At 38.9% G+C, this 23,038-nt stretch overlaps 1 protein-coding gene across 1 annotated transcript in view; it reads left to right on the top strand.

The window, feature by feature from the left end:
- znf507 (zinc finger protein 507) overlaps nucleotides 1–23,038 on the top strand; it is a 32,626-nt gene that overhangs the window by 6,576 nt on the left and 3,012 nt on the right. The window contains exons 3-6 of the mRNA XM_084722065.1: nucleotides 6,570–6,687; nucleotides 6,864–6,972; nucleotides 15,224–15,328; nucleotides 20,673–20,807. Coding sequence (XP_084578191.1) covers nucleotides 6,570–6,687; nucleotides 6,864–6,972; nucleotides 15,224–15,328; nucleotides 20,673–20,807 — 467 coding nt within the window. The remainder of the gene's footprint in view (nucleotides 1–6,569; nucleotides 6,688–6,863; nucleotides 6,973–15,223; nucleotides 15,329–20,672; nucleotides 20,808–23,038) is intronic.

Here is a 23,038-nt window from a genome sequence, read left to right as displayed (position 1 = left end):
AGAGCCACTTTATAACACCACCGTGGGCCATGTTGCAAATCAGTGAGAAGGACTGTTTTAATCTTTCTTTTCTCATCAGTGTAATTTCTCAAGTATTCAATTCACTGGATTAACCAAAAGCAGGTATTCACATCTGGCCATTTTATCCTAAATCAAATTTCAAATAATTTATTATGTCATCATGCACATTAAAGGGATAATTCACCCAAAAAATGAAAATTCAGTCATTATCTGCACACCCACATGCCGACTGACGGTCGGGTTTCATTTTGTAGTCCATAAAACACTGTTGGAGTTTCACAGGAAAATAGTATTGCAAAATGCTTCCACACTGCTCATCTAGCGTAATCCAAATCTCCTAAACCCCCAACATGCCGTTCACTTGCAAACACACAGTCACACCACACACACAGTTCAGACAGTGTGCATGCACATGTGAATGTGGCTCCAAGATGAGGCTCTACAGTGAAGATTTAGGTTAAAAATATGGAATAAATGACGTGTTTCAAGTCAGCTTGTCATGCTGGGGCTGTAGGAGACTTGGACTACACCGGATCCAGATGAGCAGTATGGAGGCACTTTATTATTGCAACATTGTTTTCCTGTCAAACTCCAGCAGTGTTTTGTGGACTAAAAAACTAAACCCGACCTTCAGTCGGCACGTGGGTGAATAGATAATGACTGAGTTTTCATTTTTAGGCGAACTATCCTTTTCATACCTCAAAAATGTAAAGTTTCTAACTTAAGTGATTAGTAATGGTATGTTCCAATACCATTTTATCCTCCTCAATACTGATTACAATACCTGAATGTTGTGTGTTGCAAACCAGTTTTCCCTGTATGGATTTGTATGTATAATTGTTGCATGGCCTGCCTCGGGTTATAAAAAAATTGCGGGGTACAAGACACTGCTGGGAAGTGGCCTTGTTTTGAAGCTAATAAATTCTCTGATATTGTATCGTTGCGTACGGGTACTCGCTGACACCTGATTCGGTATTTTAGGCTGTATCAGAGCCATTTCTGATACTGGTATCGGAACAACCCTAAATTGAGAGCCAATGAGACAATTTGTTGATAGACAGAAAATTAATTGACAACAACTTTGATGAATTATCCTCCACCCCCCAAGTCAAAATTTCAAATATTCTCTTGTCCCATCTCGGCAAATGTGTCAATTTGATGCTTGTCTTTTTCAAATATAACAGTAACTTGACTAATGAGTGTTTGGTGTGAGTAGGGCTGAACGATTTTAGGAAAAGATCTAATTGCGATTTTTCTGGCAGATATTGCGATTTCAATTCGATTCACGATTTTTTCTTCAAATCAAGATTCAGTGCAATATTCACAATGTATAGTAACATTTACAATCATTATTAATTATTCAAACTAGGTATTTGTGAGGGCTTCAAAGAAAAATAACATTAAGAGAAAAACTACTGACTATACTGAAGACAATTCGCACACATCATCACATTAAATCCGTATAAATAAATTAATTAATAAACACACACACACACACACACACACACACACACACACAGCTCTGGTCCATTCATTAAGTTCCATATGACGTTCGCTGCATTGTTGGTTATGATGCACGTCAGAGGAGTATAACTACGAAGCGAGATTAATGGGTTAGCGAGCTATGTTGAGTCTAAATCCAGGGTTTTCAGTGTCACGAAAGTGGCTCTCTTTTAACCTGCTAGATCACCGTGGTAATTTATGCTAAACTCATGACCTGGTCGGCAGCAGGTTATGTTAAGAGTTCCAGATTAAATCGTCTGTAAAACGCGCCGTTCTTTAACTTATAATTGTCCTAACAAGGTTAGGTAAGCGATATAGCTTTTAAACTGAGGGAAGACATTAAAAATTAAAAGTTGTTGAGCTGTATGTTCATTATATCACCGAACAAATCCATATAATGTAAAAATGAAACAGCGGCACAAACTGTCTGCATCGCGCTGTCATGGTAACCTCCGTTTGGTGATGCAGAGTCATTTTTCCCGTTTGCTCCAGATCATATTAACACTTTAAATTGACATGGTATATAATCCACACAGTAAAATAATGATGAAGCAACTACAGACACTTTGAATACTTTTTACTATTATCTGTTTTGTCTTAGTGATATTGCAGCTCAGATCACTGATTAGAAAATTCATCATCATTTATCACAGACAATCTTAAATCAGTTACACTCATTTTACGTTCGTTTAGCCAAAAACTTCAGTGATCTCCACGTCTCTGTCACCATAGGACAGTGTCAGACAGACTTTATCATGTTTAAATCTGCTGTATGGAGTTTTATTGTTAAATGTGCAGTTTTCATGTTAGAATAAACGGCATTTAGTCCATCAGTAATTTTCTGACAGCATTCTTCTTCTCCTGCTTTATTTGCAGCAACAATGTTGTTTTTTGCTGTAATGTATTTAGTATACTTTCCACAGCTCATAATTATAACAACTTGATCATTTTGACTTAAGTAAGCGGCTCACGATCGCTTCACTTCATGCGGAAGAAGAGTGAAATGACGCAACAAATGCCCCTTTTATGTGAGCGCGCACAGAGTCTGAAGACGAAAGCCTGGATTAACAAAGTGACTCGATAACCACCGTCGTGATACCCGTTATCTCTGATTGCGGTTTTAGGCTTTGTCGATCCAGATCACACAAAGAAAGCCTGGCTGTGTTGAGCTTGCTTCGTAGTACAGCCCTCAGGAGCACTGCAAAAAACCGCAGCTTTGGCGATCACGTGATCGCATTGTCTGAAATCACAATTTCGATCAGAAAACGATAAATCGTTCAGCCCTAGGTGTGATTAAAAAAAGCAGTTTGAATATGTTACTTTGGGTTCTGGAAAATTATTACGGGCATTATTCACTATGTTGTGACATTTTATGAACAAATGATTCAGTGGGAAAATAATCAGCTGAATAATCAGTAATAAAAATAATCAGTTTTGGACCTATCGCACAGTATATGATAAAGGATTTTTTATGTATTGCTTGCTTCTAAATCGGCATAAATTGAGACATATAAACAGTTTTTAATCAGCACGTCACCTGTTACTGTCAGCCAGTCCTAGTGATATTTTCAAGACACAAAAGTTACATTTGAGTATGCATTTAGGGGTGTCATAATTAATCGTTTCTAAGATGCATTGCGATGCGGATGTTGACGATTCTGCATCGATGCAGTGACATAACATAATTGATGATAGCGTAGAGACATTCCGTTTTTATTTTCCGGCCGCGACTGGACAGTTAAGTTCTAAAATTCAAAATGACTTCCTGGTAGCAACCAGCGCCGTAGTAACATCATTTTAAATTGTGGGAGAACGGGGCAAGTGCAATATGGTAGAGGGAGGTGACTATCAAGAGCAAGTGATTAAAAACGCACCTAGTATTTTAAAATCAGATCTCTGGGCACATTTCAGATTTTAGGAACTTGCTGGGAAGCATGAACTGGACATGACACACATTGTGTGTTAAGAGTGCCACACAAAAATCAAATACCTTGAAAATACCACTAACTTGAGGAACCACGTTAGCCATTCTCACTCGAAGCAAGAAGCTAAGGCCTGGTGCTACAAAGAAAACAGCGGACCAAACCCAGCCAAGAATTGAGGAGATGCTGTCAACTTTGTTGCCCAACTCTGAGAAAGGGAAGAGAATCACCCAATCTTTCCCTGTCAATTAAACTTAAAATTTGATTTATACTGGTCAACTAGTCTATCGTTAAGAAAATACTCAGAAAGCAGTTAAAATTGAACATAGCTTACAAATTGATAATGTTAAACACTGTCCGAAAAATACTGTGTGTATTAAGAGCCAACTTTATCTCCATTTTCTATATCAAAACACTGCAAAACCATGCTGGTTTTACAAGCTGTCATCTGTCCGACTGCTGATTAAAAACATCCGGGACTGGGGGCGCCCCTATAGCTCAGTTGGTAGGGCTTGCGCCCCAAGTACTGAGGCTGTTGTTCCTCTGCAGTGGCCACTGGTTCGACTCCTGCCTGCGGCCAATTTGCTGCATGTCATCCCCTCTCTCTTTACCCCCCTTTCCTGTCATGTCTTCAGCTGTCACTATAATTAAAGGCAAAAAGCCCAAAATATAATATTTAAAAAAAAAAAAAAAAACATCTGGGACTTCAGGGCATGAGTTCGATCCCCCAGGGCCTTTCTGTGCAGAGTTTGCATGTTCTCCCCGTGTCTGCGTGGGTTCTCTCCGGCTTCCTCCCACAGTACAAAGACATGCATGCTAGGTTAATTGGTGACTCTAAATTGTCCATAGGTGTGAATGTGAGTGGTTGTCTGTCTATGTGTCGGCCCTGCGATGAACTGGCAACTTGTCCAGGGTGGACCCCGCCTCTCGCCCAGTGTCAGCTGGGATAGACTCCAGCAGCCCGCGACCCTTACAGAATAAGCGGTTACAGACAGACTTCAGGGCATACGCACTGGGTGAGAGGAGCGGCTGTCTGATATGGCTACAGTCCCAACTAGTGGCCGGCGGTTGCATAACACCTTGGACGCAACTGTAACTGGCATTGTACATGAATAAAATATTGATAAATAGTTAAACCGACTAGTATTTCTAGTTTGCAGTAAGGCTGAAACTAACAATTATTTTCATCACATCATCATTTCATTTCATTATTTTCATCACAGGTTTGGTCTGTAAAACAGTGAAAAATGTTGAGCATTGTCTTCCAAAGCCCAAGTTGACGTCCTCAAATTTCTTATGTCTAAACACAAAGATATTCAGTTTACTGTCATAAGAGGACTCAAGCAATCAGACAATATTTCCATTTGAGAAGCTAAAATTAGAAAATTGGACACTTTATGATTAAAAAAAATGACTCAAAACCACTAATCAATTATCAAAATAGATGGCGATTAATTTAATAATGGATTAGTAATTGGTTAATTGTTATAGCTTTATTAGCAGTTACTTGAGCAGAAGACAGTTGCCAGAAGCTGCAGCTAGACTGCAGAAGTATTGTTTTTGTTTTTGAGGATGGACAAATTTCACACAAATACAGGGAGGCTAGACCTATACAATTTAATCATTTATTTTACAATTTAATGTTCAGACTTCTATATGATTGAGTTGTGAAGCACTTCCTAAACAGTAAAAAAGGGAGCTCATATTTATCTGACTGCTTGTATTCATTGATGAAAAAGTAGCCATGTGCGGTAATATAGACAATTGAGGATCCAATGCATCATGAAATTGAATCGAATCGTTGACAGGATAATCATAATTGAATTGAATCGTGAGATCGGTGAAGATGCACAGTCCTAATGTGCATGGGACAACTTGCCCCCTGTCACAGATGTATGCATACATGTGGAGGCAGAAGTCATCATGTGTGTATTTAATCGTCCCCTAACACTAATGTGATATTCCCTGTGAGTCTCCTCTCCTGTCAACGTCTGTTTATGTTTCTCAGTAACTCAAACAGTGAGGATGAGTTAAGGCCTAAAGAGATAAGTGAAATTACCTGTGTGGAGTGATAGACCTTGTTAGTAAAAGATGAAGCACTGCAGTGACAATTTGCCTTGCTTTGATGATACGGGCGAAGGAGAAAACTATTGATTCCTCTGCTATCATGGGACTCCAGCAGAGATCTGCAGCAGAGATTATTCATCATTCATCAAGTTCATCATATTATCCAACAGATTTGGGAGTTAGGCTGAGAAAGTTTGCAATTTTGAAGGGAGACGGCTGGCCCACTGCTGTGATATGTGCTCCAGAGGTGGCATTAGTGAATTAAACAGTGCATCACTGAAGATTACTGCATGTCAATCAACACACCACCAAGTGTCCACAGTTTAAATATTCTGCTGGGACTGACTCATGTTCGTCACAGAATATTTCAGAAGACAGTAGTTTCTAGGGATGCAATTAACGGTTATTCTCAGACAGTTAATATGTTGATTATTTTCTTGATTAATCAATTCTGTCAAAATCTTGTCACTTAGTCGTTTCTGTAATGATTGTTTTTCTCCATTAATCAGTTAGTTGTTTGGTCCATAAAATGGTGGAAAATCTTAACCATAAGAGACGACGTCCTCAAATGTCTTGTTATGTCCACAAACTCAAAGATAATCAATTTTACTGTCAGAGAGGAGTAAAGAAACCAGAAAATACTCAAATTTAAGAAGCTGAAATCAGAGAGTTTGGACTTTCCTTAAAAAATGACTGAAACTGATGAAGCGATTATCAAAATAGTGGGCAAGTAATTTAATAAGCAATTCATTCATGCATTTTTAAATGTATTACATTACATAACATAACATACACATTACATGCCAAAAACTGACCCCTTTTGCAACCACATAGTTTCTGTGTATTGTGTAAATGAGTTCAATTTCTTTACTTATTGCCTGTAGTTGATGTTTAAATCAAAGTAGAAACCATCAGATTTGGCTGTTTTTTTGTTTTGCTACTAGGTCCTAAGTTGATAAAGTATATTTTAAAAACAGTTTTGAAGGTTAGCTGCATACATATATTGTCATTTCTTTGTGCGATATCTTACGGTATGTGTGCATTTTCCTTCCCTAGAGTCAGTTAAGGAATCATGAAAGGGAGCACCACAGCTTCAGCAATGACATGGCAGCCCTCACGCCGGTCAGTGAGACTGTGAGCATGGTGGAGGTAGCTGAGCGAGCAGCAGATGAAGGTAAGACGTGTTTTTATGGCCTCATTACTTGTTAAGACAGGAAGATAAATGGATATTGTAATGACTAGCTGACACCCATCATTCTCTCATCAGAGTTTTGCTTCTATGCCACTTCTGTTGCCATATATTGCCATATGATTTTTGTCAGTGTTTTCAGAGACTAACTTCTCTTACAGAATGTGGAGTGCAGAAGATGTATAAGTGCGATGTGTGCAACTACACCAGCTCTACATACATCGGGGTGAGGAACCACCGACGGATTCACAACTCTGACAAGCCTTATCGGTGAGTCGTTAAATGGACTTGTAGAAATGCACCACTGTCACCTCAGTGCAAGTACTCATGCCACTCACCGACCAAGTCAGAGTAATTAAGTGTCCGCAGGTCCTGAATGAAGTCTTGATGTGACTGAACTGATTAGACTAAAGGCCTTTAAAGGTCTTAAAGTTTCTTGCAGCAACTAGAAGCAACTGCTGTAGGGTTAGGGATGCATATGGTTATGAATTTTTCCCACCAGTTAATAAACTTGTAACAGCAGTGGTTACTTTGATATTTAATGTTAGATTTACTTTTTAGAAACAGTCTAAACAGCAAAATGAGCTGTTTTTTTAATTTTCTAATACCTATGAACTATTATTTTCAGTTAGATCTTTGTGGATGGTTAATGAGAAAATCCAAGTTGCCAGGTCTATCAAACATCCCCCACACTGACCTCAACAACTGTAGCTGATGTTCACAGAGGAATTGTGAAGTAACACTGACATTAAGTACGTGCTGGTTGTTTGCTCCTTGTTAAGGCTGGCTTGTTTGAGCTAACATATTCTTGGTTCTAACAAATTAGCACCAGCTAACATGTTCATGCTATTATACTGAACAACAGAAGCTGTGCTCCGTATAATTGCCCTTTCAGTGGCTTTCAATCTGGGCAACCATATCCAGTTGTCAAGCAACCATGTGAAGCTATGATGAGCCTACAGTGTTAAAGTTTGAAAACTGACTCCCGCTACTCTGCTGCCTCTCTAATACTGCTGCTGTATGGAGCAGACACTTTATATTTGCTTTGTAAGTATTGGTAAGTTGCTTATATAGTGGCAGCAGTGGGCAAGTAACATAATTAGTGCATGTCCGAACACTGTGTAACACCAATTACCGTAGCAAGCTTTGTTTGGGTTCATTAGAATTCTGAATTTGTTTTAATAACAAAAGTTAGCTGCAGGAAACTTGATTTAGACATGTTTCTTCCATAGCCATGTGTAGGAATACCTTAAATATTAGGGGTGCAATGGATCACAAAACTTGCGACCCAGATGGTATCGCAGTTTTGAGTCACAGATCACTTTTTGGATCAATAGGAAAAAAAGTGAAACAATTATCTTGTTGTGTAGCCACTTATCTCTGTCTGTAGTTACCACTATACTAGTAGGAAATACTGTATAATAATAATAATAATAATGGCAATGATAATACAGTATACCACTAATACTATATTGTAATATAATATACCACAATACACATAATAGATATGCACATTATATACACTATGAAGAAGAATAATTCCACATTCTGTTGTCACGCTCTATCCTACTCACAGCATTATTTGACTGGTTGCATATCACAAGTCATAGTCAATCAACACTGAAGGCTGACTCACAGACGGGCTGCAGGCTGCTCCTGTGAGTGACAGCTGTGTGTCAGAGGGAACACAGCAGCAGACATCACCAAAGTTACAACAACCATCACAGTCTTATGATCTATGTTTGTGACAAGGATGTCCAGTTTCTCACTTAAACACCGAAAATGCCTGAAATCATAGACAAGTTTCACTTGATGGAGGTGAAAGTGACTGCTTTTAAATCAGTCTCTTCCTTTTTTTAAGACTCTGTGTCCCACAGATCAGCCCTTCAAAGCACACATTTGTCTCATCTTTTCACTGTCTTGTCGTCTTACTCTGTATTGCAGATTGAGGGAGTTATTGTATTTCACACCATGACTGTTATGTTCAGTCCATCAACCACACGTCGGCCGAACCATGGGGTGCGACCCATATAGGCCATGGGCCATCTGTGATCTGCTGCACCCACACTAAATATCAATAAACTTGTTCTCTATATACTGTAGACAGTGTAACTTACTAAGCGTGGTGTGTTAATATTGTGTTATTACAGTCAAACCTGTCATGACAGAGGTTTCAGTGGACAGCACATACCATAGCTTTATTCTTAATGTTGATTGTTCTATTTTTCCAACTTAAAACGTTTTTGATTTTTGGAAGTTTTAGTTTTTTCTTTTTACAACAAACAAAATGTCAACTTTGAAGTTTAAATCCTGACCCAGTTGCTCCTTTTGTTTGTGTTTGCTGGGGTTTTATTGTTTGAATATGTTAATGGTAGTTGCATTTGACATTTAGCTATAATGAGAGCGCATTCATTAAGTAAACAGTAATCTCTGTACTTTTGGAGACTGATTGCATATTTTTTTATCTGTTGCAAATTGGATAAGAGCGTTATCGACTTCTGATTATACACATATTATCCTGTCTTAACAGGGCTTTAGAATAGAAGCTTAACAACAGTTTCAGAGATCTGCAATCCTTTAATTTTTTCCCCTACATATTAAAAGTACAACTAAGATGTTGTTGGCAATCAGTTTTAAGTGAATAGAATGTTTTATAGTGGTCAGTAACATGTCTATGTTTTTGTTGTTGCTCTGTGGAGTAGTGTTGTGGTCAGTGACTATTCCATTTTTAGTTTTCAGATCCTGTTTCAGGCAGAGTGACCTCACCGCATAATTACCAGACATTGAGCCAAGTTCTTTATGTGCTGGTTCCAATGCTAATGTTCTTATTTTAAGATGTTCATGAGCTGTACATGTCATTTTAGAAATGTGCATTAGATGGCAGTACATACCCAGTAATGCTGTGACCAGCACAGTGTTCTCACAAGTGTAGGCGCAGTCACACTTTCTCTCACACTGCATCCGCGCTCTCTCTCTCTCCCCCTCTCTGTATTAGCACTCGGTCTCTTTTGTGTTAACAGAAAGCTGCCCTGAGGTGTGAACACATGCGGGTGTTTGCGTCAGCTTTCTTAACAGTATGCTGTCGCCTGTGCTCTAAGGTCAAATGTACATCGAGAAATACACACACCGAGAGCAGGATTTCTCTCGGCTCTGGAAAAGGTCAGGTGGCATCTAATTGTTGTTTTTTTAGTCAGACTGGTCAGCCACCCTGATAGCCAATGGTATGAGGGCAAAAGTAGAGTTAGAAAGTTTGCTTTATTTTAACCATTATATTTTCAAGGTTAGATATATTCTAGAGTTTGGATATACTCCTTGATTTTCAACAGTCTGGTGTTTCATCTACAGAATCACTGACGTAAGCCAACAATCTTCTAACATTTGAAATGAAACAATCCTGTCATCATAGGGCTGGGCGGTATGACAAAATTTTCATATCACCTTTTTTTTTTTTTTTTTTACTCATAACGGTTTCACAGGATTTGACTGTATTTTTTTTTTTCATGCAACAGTGTTCTTACCCACATTTTCTTCTGATGAGAAAAGAATTACTGCAGTTGATTGTCTTTAAATAGCCCATTTTACTGTTATAAGGACTGTATCATGTTTTTTTTTTTCATGTCCAGACACAGGTAAAAGCATGACCCCTTCAAAGTATGGTTACCATCACATGGCAGGGACGACTATACGATTAAACGTCCCCATCCACGCTAGTCGGCACCACAAATACTAGTAGTTTAAAATTTTTAGAAATAAAATACTTTAAATATTTATCAATCTTTCATTCATGCGTGATGCCAGTTATCTGTTGCCTCTAAGATTTTATACAGCCGCACACCACTAGTCGGGGCTGCAGCTCTGTCAGACTGCAGATCCTCTTGCCCAGTGCGTATGAACCAATCGCCGTGGCAACGCCAGATGTTTATATCAGCAAAGTCAGACAGATGAATGTAGACTGTGACAGAATAAGCTTATACATGTATACATATATATATATATATATTTATATATACATATATATATATACATATATATTTACCTGCAGACACTGTGACCCTCTTCAGTCTGAAAAGGTGAAGTTTAGTGAGTTGTTGTCATGTTTTGTACATTAATGTGTAAGGCTTGTATTGCACAGCACAAAGTAGCGCACATTTCAGCTGCATTTAAAGTATGATTTGGCGATTGTAGACTGTGATTAAACGGCTTCAAATGGCTCTTAATAAACACAGTATTTTTTCAGACAGTGTTTACATTATAAATGAATAAATTCTGCTAAATTTTAACTGCTTTCTGAGTGTTTTCTTAGTGTTAGACTACTCGACTGGTCTAAATAGACGTGGAAATTAGTTGCCAGGAAGATCCCTAGAGCACATGCTGAAGCAAGCACGCCTGTGGTGTTGGTGTGCAGCAGTGAAATGGGTCCCCACCGCACGCGTTCCAGACGTTGTTTGGCCTATTCACCGGTATGGCGGTATATGAAAAATTCATATAATAACGAAAATAAAGACTGGTTTTTGGTATGAACTGGTATACTGCACAGGCCTATGTCATCATATTTATCATTCATAGCTAGGCAGAGCAATTAGCTAGCATTAAAGAATCATGATCGAAACTTTCAATATGAACAGCTGAAATAACAAATAACAAACTGTTACATTGGCTGGTATTCTTTATTTATACATACACACTATATAAAATCCAAAAATGCATCGGAGCATGCAAAAAGTACATTTTCTCTGGTCTTTTTCATAATAATTAATAACTATAAATAAAAAAGAAGAAAAGAATTAAAAAGTATCATTTATACATGAAGTGCTTCATTATATTTTGCAAAAAAATACTGGACAACAAGCTCGAGTACAAACCACGTAGGAAATATTGTATTAATATTTTACATTCATTGAAAACGAGATCAATTTCAACTTTGGCAGCAAAGAAAATGCTGTAGATGCCTCAATAAAGGAAGTGTTTTGACCCTCAGTGTGACTGTACATGTGCTGAACATGCAGGTGCTGTTCCTTTTGTGCCTACATACTTCTTGTGCTTTACATGAAATGTAATATTAACCTTTGCAGGTTAAGTGTACTTTTACTGAGCTTGACCTTGGAACCTATTTATTCCATGATTTACAACATAGTGACGTTAAAAGAAACCTTAACATCTGAATGGATTCTCACATCTATTAGAAGTACAGGGTGATCTATAGGTGTCAGGACCAGAGCACGTTCTCTGTTCTTTTGGCTTTTAACTCCAGCACATTGGATTTGAAATTACACTTGGAGGACTTTCAGCTTTAAGTGCTGTGCAGACGGATAATTACTGTTCTACACTGTTCTCACTCAGGCCAGATGTAAACACCCTCAAATTAAAGCTGAGTTTGCACTTCACCCTCATACTCATTGTTTTATCTCAGATCTAATTTGCTGAGTTCAGAGCGAACACGACAAAAGATGTGCCAGTGCACACCAACATCTGCTAGAAGCATGTAGCGGTACACCGCCCCCTGCTAAAACACCTCTGCACTAGTTTGTTAGTTTATCAGGAGTTATGATACATAATTATTGGAATTGGAGTAAAAGGCCCCAATAGGCAACATTTTATGATAATACTCATTGTTTCCATTTGCAGATCAGATTTGAATAGCATAACAATAGGATGTGACGGCAAACCACAAGCTGGACTAATGCTGATATTTAACCAAACCTCCATCTGTTATTAACAGCACTGTAATTGGCAAAGAGAGCAGAAATTGTGATTATGTTACAGGGACTGAAGCTCTGCTTTGGTATTCATTCCTCTCCATCACTGAAATCAAAAAGCACAACATTTCCATTTAAAGTCCTCACTGTACTGTTCTGTGTGACTGGACTATACAGTAGGGATGCCAGAGACCATGCACGAGAGATGTAGTTTGGAAAACCTCACAGGTTGCAGCCTAATGATCATGAGCCTTTTCTCACAATACCCAGTTGAACAGGTAATGATGCTTATTGTGCCCACTTGCAGTGAATGTAGGTGTAAAAAGAGAGAGAATATTACATTTGCATTGAGATGTCTGGCACACTATTACAGCTTGTTAGTATGCACTTGGTAGTATGAATTGTCTCTGAGGTAAATACCATTTTATTGATGTGTCCTGTGTAGTCGGGTTAGTGGTCAGTGAATACTGCATTTAATTTTTTCTGTTCCTGTTTCAGACAGTGTGAGTAATGGCTTTACAGGCCGGCTCGTAAATTGTTATTCATTCAATTCCAGGCTGAGCGCCTGGTAAGGTGCATAAAGAGTATATGTAATTTTAGACATTGATAATATTATTGACCATTATCACAGTATATTTTATGTTAAGGGTGAAATTGCTCTTGTTTTCTGTATTATTAATATTTTAATGTGTTGCCCTCAGGAAACAGCAGATGTCAAACTATTGTTTTGAATTACACACCAGGTGGGTTGGATGAGAAGATGGATCACACTCTGTCTGCCTGTATAATAAATATGAAACTACAGCCAGTAGCTGGTTAGCTTAGCTTAGAGTAGCATAAAGACTGGAAACAAGGAAATCAGAAAGATCTTTTTTGTATATTATACTCAGGTACAATGAAATTATGAATGGCTTCTCTCCGTGAATCAGAAAAATCTAAACGTCAGAAACAGACAAGTAAACAAAGCAAATGATGGCAGCTTTAAGATATTCTGAAGGTTATATACATTGTGCAGACTCTTCACATTATGCAGGTTATTTACAAGGATGTAACTGGTGAAATTGAGATGCTAGAACTTTTATTTACAAATTCTGTGCTGAAATGGTTGGGCAGCTGGCCCAATCCTAAAATAACAACATTGTTACCAACGCCTCTATAGCCTTGTATATGCTTGTGCGAGACACCATGGTGCGGGCCCCCGTAGACACCATGACCTATGAGCTGGCATGGAGACGTTTATGCTCAATGTGTTGTTTGTTGCAGAATTCTGCAAAACACCAGAGGGCGTACAGACAAAATATTTTGTGAATAACTGGAGGAATGTCACTATCAAATCTAATTAATATTCCTAATGAAAAGAGCCCATTGTCATATTTGTCAGTCATAGCTAGACAAGTCCTCTGTCGATCCCGTACATATGATCAAAACATACATTCAAATTAAATATGTAAGCTGGTAAAATAAAGTGACTATATTGCTGTGGATATAAAGGAATTTGTAATTGCATTTATAATAATTCAGATGTGATGATAAAGGCTCAGAGAGTCTGGAAATGTTCTGTTCAGATACCTTGAAAGTGCTTTAATTTTAATTTTACTAAAAAGCTGTAGGAACACTGAGGGGAGATCGGTGGGTATTTCATCATAATAATGATTTTTAATGAGGGAATTTAATATGCCCTATATCAAAAGTATTTTCTACATTGTTTGAACACATGCAGTTTTAACACCCTATGCTGTGTTAGAGTGTAGGCATCTTTCTGTAGCTTTGACATTGTGTCCAGTCACTACACAATGGTCTTGACATATGATGTTTGAACAGGTGATCTTGTTTGCTAGTGTCTGGGCTGACTAGTTACAAAAATTCAGAGGTATATGACAAAGTGCCGTGACAGCTTTTGAAGATTTTGTGCTCGAGCCGACGCAGGATATGACATCATTTTTGGCACTTTGTTGTATAAATCCGGCTTAAGAGGCATTTCAATCACAATGTGACAGCGGTACCTCTGCGCTTTGGAATCTGTTGTTTTCAATGGCTTGTGCTGCGCCAAGCAAAGGTTGAACTTTGGGTGCAAAATTGCCATATTTGATGGTTTTTATCTCTGAAACAAAAATCAAGTCACAAACAAAAAGCTATTGCTGCACCATGATCTACTTCTCCACTGTATATTAGTGTGCACGCATTCATTTTTAACCAAACTACAGCCTTAGACACTGCATTCATGTCATGCTACAGTCCTCCCCCAATGCCCAAAGCTGTCTTAAAATGTCTTCAATTTCCTTCAGGCAAGGATACCTTATTTTCCAGCTATCACACCACAAGCTACATGCAGCACAATAATTATACACACGTATTCATTATGATATATTAGCAGTTTCTCTCCTTGTATTCTGATGCATCCACGGGACAAATTTGTTGGAATACTGAGATTTGGAATTCTATCCACCCACATATGTATGGTAAAAGATAAAATATCTAATTCCAAATATTCAGTGGAAGTGGACTGAACAACATGCATAAAAATCAAGTTCTGAAAAGGTTATTGTGATAAAACATTTGCAGCAAATGTGTCTAAATAAAACAAATCTGAACAATCCCTTAATCCATTAAAACAATTCACAGTAGCTCTGTTCTCTTAAATTCTTGGCTTCGACTGGTCACATCAGTCTTTTTAGTATTCTAGTCCCAGTAAACATCGCATAATAAAGTGCAGCTCTTATTTTGTCTGTTTTAATGCTGTGCAAATGGCTGTGAGCTGAGTTTAAACTATCCGCTCCCTCTCCATGTTCTCACACAGTTCTCGTCTTTCCTTCTCCATCCGCCAGGTGTTGCGGCTGCGATTTTGCCACCACCAACATGAACAGTCTGAAAAGCCACATGAAGAGGCATCCTCAGGAGCACCAGGCCATGCAGCTGCTGGAGCAGTACAGGTGAGAAACATCAAACATGCATCGACTACAGAGAGGGATGACCCCTCTGAGGTGAGAATCAGGAGCTGTGCGTGGCCTGGGTTATTTTAGTCTGAACCTGTGTGTGACCACATCCATTCGCTCTCTTGGTGTCAGCAGCCAGGAGACTTAAGAAGTGCGCTTCTGATTGCAACCTTAGTGTTTGGTGGGTGGAGAAAGTGAATGGGAGTGAATAGCCTGTCCTCCTTAAAATGTTAAATATCATCAACCGTGAGCGAGGCACTGATTGCTGATTTCCACTTCACTAAATGCTTGTGCTGTATTATACAGCCATCAGTGTTTGCAGGGCTGGCAATGTCCATGTTTCCCTATAGCAGAAGTGGCCCACAATGCTGTCCTTTCTCTGTTAAAGGGCTGCTCAAAGTATTTATTACTGCACTTTCATGAAGTAGAGTGACTTGAGAGAGAAATTTAAAGGGAAAAACGGCAGAGGATGACATACCCCGACATCTGGTCACTTTATTCACACCTGTAGCTTGGTTCATTAGCCAGTTTCTCCAGTTCTGGAAAGTGAAGTCAATGTTGATGTGCCTTAAATCTGTATTCTTTCTAATTGCCATCATGGGTGTCTTCACTGGTTGCAAAAAGACATTTGATTGTATAGAAGTCTGTGAGAAAATTACCCTATTTCTCACTTGATTTACTGCTTTAGTAAAATTTCCCTGAAGAGGCATAGAAATATGTATCCATGGCACTGTGTACATTAAAATACCTTTGGGGGGGTTTGGGTTTCATATGTGTTACCGTCCTCTCATTATTTTCAGTTCATGAAAGTTAGTTGTATCTTTTCAGTTTCCTAAAAATGTGCTGTTCAGCGTTCATTTGTACTAAAAAACACTCCAAGGTGTCAGTTGTTCATTTTTTGCCAGTAAATACATTTTGCTTTAAAGGGACAGTTCACCCTAAAATCAAAAATACATATTTTTCTTCTGGCCTATTATTTTGGTTTGAGTTGCAAAGGTTTGAAGATATCATCCATAGAGATGTCTGTCCTCTCTCCAATATAGTGGGATTAATGACACTCGACTTGTGTTGCTCAACACGCCAAAAAAATACATTTGAAAAATTCAAAACCAGCATCTCTTTACAAAAATCATGTCTCATTTACTCAAGGTAGCCCACGGACATTGTTATGAGCATTCTATTTAGGAACTCCTTTGTTTCTGCAGTAGAATCTCCCAGAAATGCTTAACATCGCACCCACATCTTAATATCATATCTACAAATATTAATATAACAGTTGACATGACTTATGGATTCACTTTGCTCACCAAGCAGGCTAGCTAGGGTTTGGCCAATGGATGATTGTTCTGCTGTTGATGCGTAGGAGAGAATATTAAAAAGAAGCTGTTACTGCTATACATTGCACTATGGCTTCATGTTGTGTTTATCATTTTCTTATTCAATACAACTAACTAGTGGGTATGTAATGAAGAGATGAAGACCTTTTAGATCCAGCAACAATGTTATCGTCCTTCACAATGTTTCACTATGGACTTTGTGATTTTCCAATTCCATAGACATCGCCCAACCCTAAGCCAGTGCTAACAATTAGCTGATATGTTACTGTTAATTCTGTGCTCCTCTGCAGCTCCACCCTCTTGTCCAAATATGGTCACTTCTGGCTCCAAAAAAACAAGATTGCAACCAAGAAAATACCAAACTTGAGGCTTCAAAACAGTAGTCCACAAACCAATGGGTGACATCATGGTGGCTGTATGCATTTCTTTTATTCAGCCTATGCTGTCATCCTACGTCCTATCTCTACACAGACACCCTGAGTCATGCTGCACTTTAGTAAACCTAATGTGTTTATTTATCTTCTCTGATGTCAAAAAGAGCTCCCAGGGAAATGCATGATTATAGTTGAGGCACACTGTTGGCCTCATGTGTCATGGATAATGGTGAAAATCTAGAAACAGGCCAAAAGTAAGACATTCTTTAGGTAATATTAAGTGTTTCACTCACATTTTGATGAACTGGTACAACACCCAGAGTATGATGCAAGTGTATCACACTGCTCTTCTAAATCTCTCCAACTCTTTTCACTTCCTGATGTATTAGGGAAAATCCCTGCACTCACATGCTGATGCATACTGTGTGTTACCCTGCTACCAAATGATGAGTTGAATATATTTTATATTCTTCTCATACAGACTGCTTCCTTAAAGCATTTTAAAATCACATATCTACTATCACCACAGTCCTGTAATTGGTCTTCTTTGCTTTCATACCACCAACGTACCAGAGTTGGTTTGATCACCTGAAAAGATGGGTCAGGGTTCAGGACAACACATCAAATGAACATCATTGGTACCTGATGAGTCTGCTTCAAAAACCCTGGATCCCACAATTCCCATACTTCAAATAATAGTATGTTTTCATTGGACCCAGTTCTTCCTTTCCAATTCTACTTATAATGCAGGCTTTGTTTTTTTGAATCTGTAGTCTCCTTGGCCAAGCTGTGATAACCCTGACGATGCCTTCAGGGTTATCACAGTGCATTTTCTCTGACTTGACAAGAAGACAACTGTTTTCAAATGCTGAGTGCTACACCCCTGACAAGCTGATTATGTTTAAAACAGATGGCATTCCCTTCACCCAATCTCAATAAGAATCCGCTGCCTAAAACCTCTAACATTTTCTTTTAATACATTTTGTAGACCACTTACATTTACAATACATTTGATCAAATTTGAATGGGATTTTGTAAAAACTTTGGAACTTTGGAGGCAAAAAAAGTAACACACAGCATATTGTGTATGTGCTATATAGTTTGGTGTTAGTAAGGTTGAAGAAACCAGGGAAGTAAGCAAGATTTTGAAAGTTTACCACTGAAAAAAATCCAGCCTCTCTCTGTAGACCCCCCTGACCACATCACACCGGTTCTGGCCTCTCTGCATTGGCTTCCTGTTTGCTTCAGGATTGATTTTAATATTGAATGGTCTGCCCCCCCAGTACTTAGCTGAACTCATCCGTGTTCACACATCAGCTAAAGCACGGAGGTCATCAAATGAGTTGCTTTTAGATGTCCTGATATCTAGGCTCAAAACCAAAGGCAACCAAGCCTTTGCGGTGGCTGCCCCTAAATTGTGGAACAGCCTACCATTGTATATTAGATCTGCTCAGACTCTTGAGATATTTAAGTCGTTGCTTCAAGATTAAGATTAAGATTCATCTCTTCTCGTTGGCTTTTGATTCATGTTGAGCCGAACATCGCCGATTTATGGACTGTTTTATCGAATTTTGTGCTTATTGTGCACTTTATTTTGTTTTATGTTGTTACATTTTTGTGTACTGTGCACTCTAATATTGTACTTTCTATTTCTATAGTTGTATTTTAATACTTTAGTGCTTTCTAGATTGTACAGCACTTTGGCAAACCTAGGTTGTTTTAAATGTGCTATATAAATAAACTTTACCTTGACCTAGACCTTCAAAACAAATGAACGCACACAGCCTGACTACTGGTATCAATGTCCAACTACCTCATGTGTCATTCACCTGACAGACCCTGACATTATCATAATGAACATGACTATTGTGAGTGCTCACAGTTGTCATTCTTGCATTCTTGTGCAGCTAGCTTGCTGTGGCTTGAGCAGCATATCTGCCTAGTCTCGTGGAAGACTGTGCAGTGAGGGCACAGGCTGAGTGTGTACAGGTGGGCAGCTGCGTAGACAGACAGGCAGTCAGAGTATCCAATCATTTCGTTCAGGCCCAATGAAATGATATGATGGGCTTATTAAAGGTCTGCTGTAGTTTTTTCACTTGCCCTGTGGGTCAAGTAGGTCAGAAATCTACTTGCCCAAAGTCAATTTTTACTTCCCCCTGTACGAATTGTACAAATTGTTTTTTTGCTTGTTTGTTTGTTTTTAGCAGTTATCAAAAGTAAACTGACATGTTTAGTCTATGGCTGCAATCTCTATAAAATGTCAGAAAATAGTGAAAAATGACCATCCCAGTTTTTCAGAGACAAAGGTGAGGTCTTTAAATATCTCATTTTGTCTAAAATTATGGATATTTAGTTTAATATAATAATAAATCAAGAAAATTGGGGAATTTCCATATTTGAGAGTCTGAAAACATCATTTTCTGCCATTTTTGCATGAAACATTACTTCAGTGATTAATCGTTCATCAAAACTCTTTTTTTTTCTGGTTGTGAGTTGCCAGGTTTACTTGCCCTGGGCAAGCAAGCAAGCTTTATTGTTGAGCCCTGATGTGCAGAGAATTTCAATGGAAAAGCCTTTTACACAAATGCACCTGAGATATATGACCTACTCTAGCTTTAATGGTTCACAATCAGAGCCACTGACAGTTGGACTGACTCACCAAAGAGGGCTGTTTGATGGAACTAACCCTTTAAAACATGGACGTCTCACAATAACACAAATTAACTAGCCAGTTGAAGCAACAGCAAATGAGTAATTCCTGTGTTCTGCCAGGTAACACTGCTGTTTTTGCAAATGGAGGTTTGTCCTTCTGGAGAGAATAATACAACATTTATGTAACTGGGCACTATTGGAAAAGACTAAAATTAGCTTTGTTGCTAACCTTAGCTTGTTAGATTGGTACTCCTTCTGCTTCTGGCTATTGGATAAGTTCCTCAAACCAACCCCACATCGAAGATCCCTTACCATTCCTTTAAAGACAATGATAAAAACTAAGCATTTCCTTTTAGAAGATAAATATGTCATCTAGTGGGTAAAAGTCACTTGCTAGGTTTTGGGATTTTTCTAGCTCAGTGTGATCAAGTTGAGTCTCAGCTCAGCTTGTCTGCAGTCAGTGGTGTACTCAGAATGTGAGAGCACATTTTGGAAAACTTTGTAGCAGCATCACACAGCAGCTGAGTGCAGTACCTTAGATATGCATATCAGCACTGGCTGGGTGAGATTTTGATTTTCCTCTCACAGTTTTTCAACATGGCTGGTTTTAGGATTCACCTGTTCTCACAGGATCTTGTCCAGTCTGCTGTTAAGGGCGAAGAGTTCTGGAGTTCTTCATCCTTAATGATATTAGCTAGTCCAAGCATTTGAATAGTTAATAAAGACACAATCCCTGATTCTTTTCATTCTGACAAATTATTTCAAAGGTGTGCTGCAAATCCGATTTCCTCTCTCCACACTCTGTCTCCGTCTCTCAAGCTCAGTGTCCCCTGTGGAGTCTTGAGTCAGGATGATTCCTCTTGATAGAAAGTAGGAGAAGGATTAGTAGAACCTCGGCATGCATATTAAATCAACCTCGACTTGATCCACTCTCACTCGGCTGCTCGCTGTCTCTCCTGTTTCTCTTATTTTTTCCAGTTGCTCTCTGTGTGGCTACGTGTGCAGTCATCCACCGTCGCTCAAATCCCACATGTGGAAGCACGCCGGAGACCAGAACTACAACTACGAGCAAGTGAACAAAGCCATTAACGAGGCCATCTCCCAGAGCAGCCGGTAAATGCATGAACACAGTGCTTTCTGCACTCTGAGCTTCTTTCAGGTTTCATTTCTGCATTTATATCACCAGTATATTCATTGGCAGTACACTGTAGATCCTGGAAAATGCTTTGTCATGTACTGTCTTAACTACACACAGCATTATGCAATGCTTCCTCTTAATGATGTTGTGCTTCTTTTAGCAAAAGCCTGATCTGCTAGTGCAACCATTTATAGCCAGAAGCCTTAAAAATAGTATTTTATGTCAGTCACTTGACAGGTTTCTAAACATGGAACTTTATATGTGCGCCCTTTCAATTAATGCACATTGTTGGATCTAATAGTTGAAAATTGTGGTCAGATCCAGTTCATTTATTGCACCACATTTAGCCAAAAACTAATTTCCATCCCTAGTCCCAGGATCAATGTTTGGAAAGTACATTTTCTAATTTTAGTAACTATATACAAGAGAAGTAGTAAGATATATGAAAACAGACGTTTAAATCAAGCAGGGCTTTCTTATGACAAGAAAAATATCAATACATGTACTCTTGTAGTCTTGTGCCCCCTGGTGTCCAGATGTTTCTAACCTCTGGGGGAGCACTCTTAATATTCTGAAATGAGATGAGTGGTTGGACAATTTCAGTGGCTTCCTTTTTGACTCGTTGACTAAACAGTTGAATGTTACATTCAGCTAAATGGAAAAGTTGAACTTAAACGTGTTCATTCCATACTGTTTTCGTCAGTTCATGTTTTGAAGGATATAATATAACACCAGATGCTGTCAGCCGTGTCACTAACCTTGCGTTGTGTCTGCACCACGGTCTTGAGCCGTCCTCCACACAGTTCTATGCCCCACCAGCAGCGATTCAGAAGCAGCCTGATTATGTTGACGTGCTCATATTTTGTTGATTTGGTCATTTTGGTGCTTCTACTGTAGCTAAGTAGGTACGGCTAGCTAGCTACATAGGTACATAGTTTATTTTCTGACCAGATTGTCTTTGCCGTTTCTGTGTCTGTCTGATCCGCTATCCGCGATCCACGATCAGCTCTGGTGCCTGCGACACAGCCGTGTCCAGTGGAATCAAACCGTAATATGCTCAAGATAAGGGCAAGCAAGTAACTTAATACATCTATCATCCAACAGATGTCAAAAATAAAAATGCTGTATAGGCAATTATCAATGTTCCTCAATGGGCCAACACTGCTCCAAGAGTGGGCTCATTTAGGCTTTGTTTAAACTGCAGGCAAACTAGATTTGTTTCTCAGATCAGATTAGTGTATCCAGACATCACCAACCTATCTGCATGAGTTGCTGTGGTAATGATGTAAGTGTCAGTAACTACATGCATTAGTTGGCTTTCCAAGGCCGAAGACTGCACAACAACTGTCAGTCAAGTCCATAGACATTTATCTATGTTGTACTCCATTCTGCTCTGCAAGTAGCTCCTCCGCTTTAATGCTCTTCTGTCAAAAAAAAAAATCATTTGTGCATATAATAAAACAAAAGAGAAACAGTATACAGTAACAATAAAAATGCACAGGTGGGATGAAAAAAATGCCAAAGGGCTTGTAAAAGAAACCACCCACAAAGACTGCCACACTGTCACAAATGTACAAACACAGACAAGTATCTAAAGAAACTAAGACAAAGAAGAGAGCACATTTTCAACAAAAAATACAGGCAATAAGAAGAACAGAGGAAGAAAAGAATAAATAAAAACAATGGTAAAAATCAGTATCTTTGGTCTGCACTCATACAGTATTTTCTAGGGATGTTCCTGGCGAATTTCCCTGTTGATTAAACGCAACATTTGATTCAGACTAGTCGACTAGTCTAACAGTAAGAAAAACACTCAGATTAAAACACTGTCACACTGTGCTGGTTTTACGAGGTGTCCTCAGTCCAACTTGGCTGATTAAAAACACCTGGGGCTGCACGGGCCATCAGGGCATATGCACTTATGGCATATGGCAAGAGGGGTAGCCATCTGACAGTGCCATAGCCCCGACTAGTGGCGGGCGGCTGCATGACATATTGCTGAATAGTTTAACCGACTGGTATTTGTGGTGCCATCTAGCGAGGATGGCGACTTTTAATCTTGTAGTCAGCTGATCGCACACATCCCTTGTATTTTCACACCTCATATACACAGTAGTACACTCCTTAAGAACGAGCTGTTTCAGATCGTTGATATCATTAAGTGACGCATTGCAAGTGACACAAAAGAAGCTTTGAAATCTCATCA

This window comes from Lutjanus erythropterus, chromosome 1 (assembly GCF_056507025.1).
Source record: "Lutjanus erythropterus isolate fLutEry1 chromosome 1, fLutEry1.hap2, whole genome shotgun sequence".
In the NCBI taxonomy this organism is placed as follows: Eukaryota; Metazoa; Chordata; class Actinopteri; order Lutjaniformes; family Lutjanidae; genus Lutjanus; species Lutjanus erythropterus.
This window is presented reverse-complemented; position numbering and strand designations above follow the sequence as displayed.